The following is an 11584-nucleotide window of genomic DNA, read 5'->3' as shown; positions in this document are numbered from 1 at the left end:
ATAGTGCATTAGGATAAACAGTGTTGATCGCCCTTTGGGTGTTCTCATGCATGGCCGTGGGAAGCACTGTGGCCATTAACTATTATCTATTTTATTAGCATACAAGCCATGGCTGCCACTTCAATGCTCCAGGACCCCAGGGTAACATAGGTTATATTTGCTGGGTTTGGGCTCCAAGGTGACTGCGGGTTTGCTCAGCTCCAGGGCCAGCACCCAGCTTGGTTAACAGACACAGGTTCTGGACCAAGTCCAGAGTGGTGCTGGGGTGGAGGTCAGTGTATGATTGCAGGTAATCAGTGTACTATGTGGGATGCTGGCGATGGCATTGGGAAACCCACCTTCTCCCTCTTGGTAGGAGGAGAGAAAACCTCCTACCTTCCCCAAGAGGAAGGAATTCCAGTCTGTTCGTCCAGATTCCAGGACATGAATGTTGGTTGTTCACCAACAGGTACATGAGGTGTATGTGCCTCCTCGCCTCTTCCGTTGGTTAGAGGGTCAGGATCCCTCCCAAGCTGGGCCAGGCAGGATAACGCATCGGTGCTGGGGAGGCCCCGGGGCTCGGAGGCTGGGGATCAGACCCGGATTTAGGCTGAAGCCTCTACTTAGGCCTTGGCTTCCAACCCGTTTTTACCATATACCTTGCATTGGAGTGTCAGGCCCATTTGTGACTATGTGGCCTTTAGGCGGTCCACGGAGGACAGAACTGTGGTGTTCTGGGGTCCTTGTCTATAGTATCATTTTTAAATATCACCCAAATCTCACTGCAAGGGGGGGCCCTCTGTCGACACCTTGATTTCAGTTCTAGGCTCTAGAACTGTGAGATTGAACTTTTCTGTTGTTTAAGCTACTCGTCTGTGGTACTTTGTTATGACAACCCGACTACCATGCTTGGGAACAAGGTTGGGTTTCCTATTTTAAAAGGCTAGTGGACTCTGTGGTTAGAAGTGGGAATACCACACTGTGAAGTATTTGAAATCATCACCATACCTTTTCTTCCACTGTTCAAATATAGTAGCTTCTTGACTACAAGAAGCTCATAAATGTTCGTCAACAAACTGGACTACTTATATGCAATAGAAGACTTTCTGTCTCACTCCTACTTTGGTAAAATAAGGAAATGGGGGTAGAGTTTTTGTGATCTGAGTTGGGTCATGTGGAGGTCAGGTCAGTGGTAACGTGGAATAGATGGGAGGCTCCCTAGCTTATCGTGTTAGTCGTCTATTGATGAGAACTCTCTGATTCTTGATGAGAAGTTGCTAAAAAGATGATGGAGGATTTTTCTTCCAGTCCTGAAATACTTAGTGCAGTGCCCAGCACTGATAGGTACTAAAGACTGTACTATCACTATTAGTGTCCAATTCTGGAAAAGAATTGCTTTTCTTAAGTCAGTGGTCAGAGGGGGAGTATCTGCCCCTTGAAATTTATGTCTTATCGGTGGTGCTTAATAAAGTATTTAAATGATATTAATGGGTCTGAACATAATGCCTTGAGCAATCTGGGTTAGAACATTTTAAACTTTATACCACATTGCTAATAAATCACTTCTCAAAAGACTACGTCTTCAGCATCTGGTAGCTAGCCAACACAAAAATACTTCTTTAACAAATCAAAAACATGCAGTGTTTTATGAAAGAAATTGATAGAGTAAGGAAAATCAGATCCAGTGTCTCCAAGATACCTGAATCATTGAGCATGAAAGTTCTAATATATGACATTTTACCACTATGTTTGCTAACAATCAAGAAAACTGAGCATCGTAAAAATAAGGTTTTTAAAAGTGCTGAAAACTTTAATTCACTAAAACCAGGAAATATTATATTTGTATACTAAATTTTCTGGCCTCTGAGTGACCGTTTGCCAAAAACTTGGCTTAAAGAGAGTTTTGCAAATTTCTGGAGGACAGGGATTGTCTCTTTTTCTTACACATGAGATCCACATCTTGCCCTGCCTATCAGTCTAGGATAATGAATATATATTCAGTAAATGCTTGTTGAATGAACCAATGTGTGAATGATTTTCTTGGTGGGTTTCTACGAACTGAGGGAGAAGAGGCAACATATCAATAAAGAATGAACATTTTTGCTTTGAAATAAGGAAGACAATTTATTGTAGTGAGATTATACTGAAGTTGTACCTATGCCCGCCAACGCATATAAAGTAATTCCCTCCACACTATTGAAGAAGACACCAGTGAACTACAAAGAAACTCAAAGTGCTAGAAATCAGTTAATGTTGCATAGTATAATGCATTTTCACTAACTTACCTAAATTTAAAATTAGATGATTAGAGGACATATTGAAGTATTTTTCATACATATTAACAACAACTTTTTCTTTTACTGGAGCTTGCAATGCCTTTGGTAACTCCAAACAGTGACAACTCTATTCCTTGCTGTTTCTTTCATCTTACTATGGTGACTAGTTATCACAAAGCTGCTTACTAGAGGAAACTTCTAACAGAGACTTAAACATTTTCCCCTAAATGGAGTTTGTGGAAAATATGAAAATTGGCACACTGTTTAGGCAACATAAGAAAAGAAAAGACAATTTTTAAACCCTAACCACTAGAAAAATGCCCCAGGAGGCAGAGAACAGCCATGCAGTTTAGCGCAAGTTCACAAACAAATATATACACATATCAACGTAGACCTCTTTGCACCCAGCGCCTTGTCTAGAACGCATTTTATACATTTGCTACATGTTGCACAAATGCAGGGGCACAGACACTGCCTGAGTGCCGTTGAGGAGCTGGGTAGCTGTCCTCTCCGAGGAGGTAGCTACACAACTTTCCAACGGAGCTTATTCACGACTTTTTGGAAAACAGAGTCTAAGAGCAGCTCTTTACACAGCCTTGTGTGTACAGAGGTGCCACGCGCTGTGTCTGGGTGATGGATCCACCTCCTAGATGTAGGATTCCTTAGCGAATCGGAACTGATCAGCATCAAAGACGGGCTGACTACACCGCCAGGCCAGGAGTGCCTGCTTGTTCTTCTGTTGAGACTCAGACACAGTTCTCAGCCGATGCAGCTCAGGTCTCCTGGTGACAGTCACCTGTCCTGTCGTGTCTATAGAAGCACAGACAGTCCTGCTCTGCTTCCAGCTCTCAGTCCTGGGCCACAGTCGGGGCCCGTCCAGTGGATCCTGACTGCATATATTTCTTGAGTCCCCTCCGTGGTGGACAGGAAGAGGTGGCGGTAGCCGGGCGTCCAGGCTTAGCATCCTGGCCCTCATGCTGCCAACTGTTTGGCTCCCGTAGGTGGCGAGCTCCAAGGCCTGGTACCGAATGGCCTCCTCGTAAGAGGGGGGGCCACCAGGGCTCCTTTGATCCACCGGCTGGAACGTGTTCTCCACCGAGAGGGAGTGGGCCCCCGAGTTAAAGTCCACAGCTGTTTGGCCGTGGGTGTCAGGCAAGTTTTCTTGGACGATTCGGCCGGCAAGCTGGCTTTCTTTTTTAAGACCTTTCTTTACCTGGTCTCTGGCGCAGCCCTTGGATTTCGCAGCCACAGCAGAGCTGCGGGTTTTGGTTAACACTTTTTGGTGAGAGGCAAAGGAGAATGACATGGAGTGTTTTTTTATTTCTCTGTCGGGCTTACTTTTCTCAGTCTTTGTGAAAGACTGATGTCTGGTGAAGAAGTTTCTTTTGGGACTGGAAGGAGAAGCCAGGGCTGAGCTGTCGGAGAGCACGTCCAGGGAGCCACTGGAGACGGCTTTGGGGGTCAGTGTGCACGCTGACACCAAACCCTGAGCCGGGCTCTGCACCCTCGGGTCTCGCGGCCCCTGGGTTTTGCCTTCCGCTGCAGGAAACACCTCCTCTGGAAATGGGTCCTCGGCTTCCTCACTTGCAAAACAAGGGGCCGCCTGGGCCGCGGTGAAGTCATCCTCACTTCGCGTGAGTTTCGGGTTTGCTCTCCTGCCCTCAAGGCACTCCTGCGAGGATGCCGCCGTGCTGGGGTCCGAGTACCTCCTGTCTGGTTGCCCGAGGGAGCCTTTCAGTCTGGGTGCACTGCTGAGGACGGGCTCCCAAGGGTGCGGCGGGCCTCTGGGCTCCAGGCCGGCAGCCGGGTCCGAGGACCCTGGGGGCCACCTGCTCAGGGACCCCACGGCGCTGGGCTCCGCGTCAGGATCGGGGTCGTTGCTGTCATAGGCCGAGTCGTTCTGCAGGGTCGACACGTCTGGGGGAAGTTAAGGGACGGTTGAGCTTTCGTTCAGTCACTTTTAGAAATAAACCTAAGTACCGTTCACCTACTTATTCCAAGTATGGTGCCAGGGGATTTGGTGATTCTAATTTGGGGCTTGGTGTGAAAGAAACTGGCCACATTAAAATTCTGTTTCTTTCCATATCTACTCTTTTGAGGTGGAGAAGATAAGTAGGAAAATGAAGCGAGAGATGGAGGAAATGAGAAAGGAGAGAAAACAGCATTCCACTGAGAATTTATTGATCTGAAATTTAAAACGGATCCCTTGGATGGCTCTTTTGACTGGATCCATCCCCATTTTAACAGACCCATATTCCACTGTGTGGAAACAGAATCTTCTTATGCCAACTCTCTAGCTAAAAGTTACTTAGTAAAATTAGCAGTGCTTCATGATTTAGAAGAGGAAGGGGAAGGTTCCAGGCTGAAGCTGACTGAGTGTCTGCAGCCCGAGGAAACAGTGCAGGAAAACGCGAGAGAAAAGTTTCCGTGTTTAATGACTTCCCTACAGACTGGAGTCTACTCTGATTTGGTGATGTGTGAAGGTGACTTCTGCTTCAGATACCAGGGATGCTTTACAATACTGGTCTGGACTGGTAGCTGGCCATGAACTTGACCCCAGAGTCAGAATCAATTGAGAGCACCTTCCGCACCTGAACTGTCAGTGTGTTCCAGGGAGTCATCAGAAGCAATTCTGGAATGCCCTGGCATGTTCTCCCCAAATATTTCAAAGCAGTTGTCGATGAGGAATTCCACCAGTGTCTTAACCTGTGAGGAAAAGTTAACAGGTTGTCAGCTTAATGAGACCTTTATTTATTTTTAAAGGAAGGTGGTTAAGAATGGGGACATAGCGGGGGTCAGCAGTTAGGGAGGTGCCAAAATGGTCATGAGAGATCTTTATGTGTCTGAAAGGAGCATCCGGAAAATTGGTAACAATCACCTATATGAAAATTATTTTTGAGACATGCACTTTTAATTTGTGAATTTTAAAAAATATATTACATTAAAGTAACAAAAATTTTCATTTAAGGAGTCTCCCAAATTGGTAGCTGAGCTGACGGTGTGTGATGCACGAAAGAGAGAAAAGTGAAAGGGCCTTTCCATCCTGGGACACAGTCATGTAAAAGATGGATATCGATTGTCCTCTGTCTCGTAGGATGATAGAAGATGCAGGCCTAGCTTTACTCAGTTTCATCCAGTGTACACACCCAAGGGAATGGAACTATGACCAAAGCACTTGCCTTTCGTATTTTCACCATGATCTCGACTGAGTCAGAGAAGTTCACGGGCATTTTATTGCTTGGCTTTTGCAAACGGATGATGAGTTTCTTAGAAATAGACAGAAACGAACCTTATCATTCAGGTCTCTCCGGGCTTCGAATGACAGGTTTTGCTCATTCTCCGGGCTCAGCACATTGGGCCCGATGCAGATGGCGAGATTGCTGGCATCCATCCTGTTGACCTCAGAGTTCTTGCTGATGACGTGGAGCACGGAGAGCAGGTGCTTGAGCAGCAGGTGGTTGGGCTGCGGGAGCTTATCTGCAACCCTGGAATGGGGTTCGGGAAGGCTGGTTTTAGGGGAGGCTCACAGCCTGTCTAGCTTGAGGGTGGCAAGTTGAAAGTTTCTGCCTAACCCAGACTTCCTTTAAAATGAGGAAGGTTCATTTTCACAAGAGACATTGTGAAACGTTCATTCAGACACTTCCAGTGGCAACTGACACGGAATGAGTCAGTTAACCACAAGATCCTGAAGCCCTAAAAACTGGCCTTTGTGATCAGGACACCGATAACATGGCCCTTTATGCTTTACATAGACCTTAAGTTACGAAATATTAACTCCTGCAGTAAAATACATAGTTTAATACATCTTGAAAATCATTTTGTTGAGCAACCATTTAGCCATGTAGAATGTCTTTCTGCTTCTAACACTGCACGACTATTTTTTTTAAAGAATACAATCATTTGCCTTTTTAAAAACTGTGCTCATCAAATGAAGAGGACACATTTTTATACCATTCTGAGAAATCTTTATGGAGATTAAATCAGTTTATAAGAGCATGTTCATAAAAATTGTGATAGCAGCACTTAAATGGCAACATTGGCTCTACTACTAATAAATTAGAATTGTAAAGCTTCATAGCTTCAGAAAATGAAATGGTGTCTCTAACATAAGGATCGTTCATTTCTCATAAGAAGATATTGTTATGAAAGAGCTTTGTGTCTGTAAGCAGAAACTTACTGTGATAATCGTAGGGACAGACACACTAATGTCTTCAATTCAATAAATATTTCATTGAAAATATTTAGCCATGTGAGACAATCATAATATATAGACAGACTTTCATAGGATTTGGCAAAAGCGCTGTTATTTTAGCGTTGGGTGTTTAAGATTTCCTAGTCTCTAACAGGTCACACTTCCATTTATATATGGAATTGTTTTTGCTGTGGTTGGAATTTGTTTTTATGTAGTTTTCATTTGGGTTAATTATAAGAATATGAAACATGCTATGGAATTTTATGAACAAACAACCCCTTCCAGATTGTTTACTATGCTTTAAGGGATGTTCTGTGGGAGAATAGTTGCTTTGCGTGACACCAGTGTACAGGTTAAGGAGACCCCAGATTCCTACACCTGGCTGGTTACCCTGCTTTGAGGCTTTCATCTATGAGTTTGTTCCATACTTTCTTGAACTACTTATATTTTTATACTCCCCACCTCTTGGGATTTGTGAGTACTGAAGTCCGCTTTCTATCTTTTGAAGAGGTGCTTCCTTTCATTTGGCTAAAACTACTTTTTAAAAATTTCCAGGGTACCTCTAGATTTGTATTCTGGGAGTGGATGAGCAATGCCACTTGAACTCCCTAAACATTGCAATATACGTAAACCACTCTGACAGGTATGTGCAGAATCAAAGGATGGAGACTGTGCGGGCCTGGCCTCTGGGGACGAGGCTGGCAACTTACTGCTTCAGGGCCTCGATCCTGTCCTCTTCACTCTGCTTCTCCAGGGCACCCATCCACTCCTCAAACAGGTCGCAGGACAGGAGCTTCAGTGGGATACTTCTGAGGAAGTCCTGGAGGGTGGGAGGGGACCGTTCATGTTACACAATGTGCTGCCATCATTCCACCTCGTTTGTCAAATCTCAGGGACTCTGTGCTCATCCCCTGCATAAGCTGTGCCCTTTCCTTCCTGCATTCATTAGCCTGGAGAAATCTCTCACCTGACTTGTCTCTCAGCAGCTTCCTAACAACAGGTGCAGTAAGGCCATCATCCAGGGGGCCACCAGACTTAGGGGAATGGACTCGGCCATGGGACGATCCAAGTGCTTTTCCTCAAGTAAATTTCCTTAGGGGGAATTTAATGCATCACTTTCTGTTGGAATCTGGGGTCACAGAGATGCTTATACCAATAAATAAAGGCTTAAGTAAAAAAATTAAACTCTAAGATCAGTTTCCTTTGCTTTGTAGGGTAAAGAGCCCATATCTTACTTCCTGAGCGTCCATGTGTGAGAGCCCATCAGCAGGTCATTTGGCACCAATGCTGTGAACTCACCTTAAAGACCACTGCCAGGAGGTGCACGGGGAGACTTTTCAGATCCACCACGCCTCCGGAGTTGAGCTCTTCCTTAAGCTCTTTACGGGCTTTCTCGTTGGCTGCTTTCCTGAATATTCCTTCAGTGGAAGGGCCTTTAAGGCATAGTATAGTGAGAATATCCTAAAGGAAAGGGGTATAGAAATAGGAGGTGGTTACCCTTGGTTTGAAGACACGCTTCACTGCTACTAACACAGGAAAAATCTATGTTTGGGTAGGAGAAAAAGAATTAAAGTAGTGGACATGAACAGTATCTAACTTTACCTGTTATAAAACATCCTCTCCATAAAAGTTAGTTCTCCAGGATCCTAAGACAGTCTTAACAAGAGACTGTTAATGCCAGTTTTTCCTTTCAGTCTGGTTGCTATCAACTGTCTCCCTCGGCCCTGCCATTTTTCTAAGAGGAGGTAAATTGTGAAAGCTGGAATTTGCACATTCTAAGACTATTTCAGGCCTCTCTCCTTTCAAGTCATTCCATATAAACATTGGATTTCTGATCATAAACTCTATAAATCTCTGTCTCTTGATTTCTCAGAAGCTACACATTTTCAGCATTCTTCTCTCCATGAGGTTAGAAGGATGGAGGGACCATCAACCTGAGCTCAGTGGCAAATACAACTGATTTCTGGGATGTAAGCAGCCAGGTGTTCTGCTGACTGCATTCCTAAGTGGGAGCACCATTTCCAAACGTGGGAAAAAACCCTAAAGATTGGCCCCAACAAGTTTAGCATTGAGAGTGCCGTTCAGATTTCCCGAGGACTTTTCACAGCTGGCAGGAAACCGAAGTAGGTCCACGCGTGAGTGTGCACCTACCTGAATGGGTCTGGGGAGTGTGTCATTGTCACTGCAGATAGCTGACAAGGGCTGATCAAATAGGGATGACCTCAATTCTGGCTCTGAAGCCCCAGAAAAATCTGATGAAGAAGAAAGCCTTCTCATGAGAAAGAGCCAGTTCAACACCTTCTTTCTCTTCTTAATTTCTACAGCCAAGAAAACAAAGCAAAGAGAAATTAGATTAAAATATTGGTAAGCAAGGATCCAGATAAGACAACGGATATTGTCATCTATGGTTTGCCGTGTGGGACAAATAATATTGAAAAACCGAGAAAGCAAAGGGTGTGAATCTTAATCTAGAAAAATCAACCTGAAAAACAACTGCATTGTTACCAGGGCAGCCAGCCCCTAAACAGCAACACCAAGGTTCCTCAAAGACTCCACCTTTCCTGTTTTTACGCTTTACCAGCTGTTTGCTACAGAAAATGAGCAAAACCTAACTAAGCAGATCATAAACAACCATCTTAGCATATTGACCTTAATAACCACGGTGGATATTGCTGATGTGAAATAGATTATTTTAATTTCTTCCTTTAACTAGTGAAGAAAATGAAACTTATAGGAAGAGGAAGTGACTTGCTCAAGACCATTTTGAAGGCTCTACACTGGGCGGGCCGTTAAACAAACCTCTGTGGCCATGCTAACACTCACCACTAGGGGGAGCTACACCACGCCATCTGTCTACAGTCACCTGCAGGGTTTTCCCAGTGGATGCTTTAGGGAAGGGCGGGCACAAATTGCTGCAGGAAGGTTTGAACCTAGACCTTTTACCAAGAAATTTTATCCTTGCAAAAGCCTGAAGACGTGTGCAACGGGTATAACGTCTAACAAGTTTCCTTCTTTCTCTGTTTTCTCCTCCTTTTTTTTCTAATTATAAAAGCTACATATTCTAAATGCACTGGCATATGTTTCTATACTTTTTATACCATCAAGTGGAGGAGGATGGATAGAGAACTGGCTTGTCCTCATAGTTCAGGAGAACTGGGTCAGGGTTACTTTATAATGGAATGAATTGTGGAAAAAATTGAACGGTGGGTTCTTTGGGATTGGAGATTAGTAACAATTGCTTCATGTGCTCTTAGAATCATTCTCCGTTAGAGGAGGGCAAGAGTGGTACAGGCAACTGTGTATTTTTCACATGTATGCACATTTTAATTGTCAAAACATAAATACCAGGAGACCTGTAACTCCATTAAAACCCCTCTGGAGAGCTGGGGGGTTAGCTTAGGGAAGATCTTTTCTATCAGAGCGCTGGCTCTCTAGTGAGCTGGAGCCTTCCTGCCATGCAAGTGTTAATGTTCTGTGGTCTTTAAAAGAACACTTAGAAAAATAATTCCTAGTAAAGCACTGTGGTTTGGCAAACTAAGAACCTCTACATAAAAGATCTGTATGTTTTCAAAACTCACCAATTAGCTGGCAAAGACTGTTTTCGCTCTCACATGATGCCAACAGAGGATGTTCCTTGATGTCACCCTAAAAATAGATTTATTTTAGTTTAAAATAACGACTGAAGAAATCTGCCCAGTCTTTCCCCACAAAATACATTCAACATTTTATTCATATCAAAAACTAGTCAAGCGTCCGTTAATTTTTTCTATCTTCCAGAATCAGTGTTAATGTCCTGCTTATCATGATAGAAGATCTCAATTAATATTCGTCTTTAATTTACTACACTTATTATGTTGATTTTCTCTCCTGATAACTAAACAATACAAATGATATTCAGTTAAAATAAAGTTTTCCATCTCACAGTGCAGATAAAAAGTTTTAAACATTGCTTTCTTACCTCTGATCCACATTCAATTAATGTCTCCATATTACTGGCCTTTAGTGTTTTTGACTAAAAGAGAAAACACTGAATTAGGTAAACCTCTTTGACTCTTGCCATGAGAAAACATGAATTAATAAATGTAAGAAGGGCGCATACAGCATGACAGCTGCTTGTCAACTTCATGAGAGTTTGGGCTGACTGTCCAGCGATGAGCTTTGCTCCTGTGCGGCCTTGGCTCTGTCTACGAGATATCATATGGGAAGAAGTTAGGAGGGATGCGTGTAATGCGTTGGCCAATTTCAGTGCCACTCTGATTAAACACAAAGTTTGAAACTACTGGCTAGAAAAGTTTTCTTTTAAAGTCAGTTACACACCATTGTAAAGCAATTATACTCCAATAAAGATGTTAAAAAAATAAAGTCAGTTATATGTGACCAGATGTCTTATGCTATTAAACGCAACATCTGAACACACTTATTTCTAAATGTTTTAAACCTGATATCTTCATCATGACAAACTTTGTTATTCATTTATTACGTTCCCATCAGGAGATAACCTGAATAACAATTACAATAACAACTAACTCTTATTTGGAGAGCTCACTGTGTGTCGGGGCACTGTATTAAGTGCTTTGCACAGATTTTCTCATCTAACTGGAAAAGGAAAAAACGTATTCCCAGGATGCTACTTACAGCAGACATACAACAAAGATAACAGAATTGTACAGAATTCCTATACCCCAAAAGTGCAGGCTTCACGTTATGTGTTTATTCTTTATAACGCTATTTGTTGCATATTCCACGGTGTCACTGTTTTCTGTTGGATAAGATCTTAAAGCCCAGTGACCCGCTAGGCAGCTCACTGTCTTGTCACGTTAATTTATGGTACTTACCCTCGGAGGGCCTCCACCCAGACTTCTTTTACCTCCCGTGAACTGTGGAAAATGGGAGAAACAGCATGACACTCTGCTCCAACTAATCCACCATCAGTGAGGAGACTGAACTGCTCTAACTTCACAAGTTCTGTGTTATAAGGGAGAGGGGGCGGGCAGGTGGAAATTCAGAATATTACTGAGACCGGAAAGAACATCACGGGCTGTCACCGGGACAGAGTCAGCCAGACACTGTAGAGCTCTCACTTCCTCATTCCTTTTAGGGCAGCTCTGGTTCTTTTTTTTTTCTTCTTCTTCTTCCA

At 43.5% G+C, this 11584-nt stretch overlaps 1 protein-coding gene across 1 annotated transcript; it reads right to left on the bottom strand.

The window, feature by feature from the left end:
• Positions 1–2901: 2901 nt before the first annotated feature.
• On the bottom strand, positions 2902–11359 carry TAGAP (T cell activation RhoGTPase activating protein; the record flags this gene model as incomplete). Its single annotated transcript, XM_082855870.1, has 10 exons — positions 11283–11359; positions 10547–10631; positions 10406–10459; positions 10026–10092; positions 8599–8765; positions 7747–7908; positions 7158–7267; positions 5545–5740; positions 4847–4961; positions 2902–4172 (listed from the first exon to the last, which is right to left on the bottom strand). The coding sequence occupies exons 2-10, from the start codon at positions 10571–10573 to the stop codon at positions 2902–2904; spliced, it is 2169 nt and encodes a 722-aa protein (XP_082711996.1). The 5' UTR covers positions 10574–10631; positions 11283–11359.
• Positions 11360–11584: the final 225 nt, after the last annotated feature.

The sequence above is a fragment of the Leucopleurus acutus genome (genome assembly GCF_964270905.1).
Source record: "Leucopleurus acutus genome assembly, chromosome: 15".
NCBI classification, from domain to species: Eukaryota; Metazoa; Chordata; class Mammalia; order Artiodactyla; family Delphinidae; genus Leucopleurus; species Leucopleurus acutus.
The sequence above is the reverse complement of the archived record's forward strand: the minus strand, read 5'-3'. Positions and strand labels throughout refer to the sequence as shown.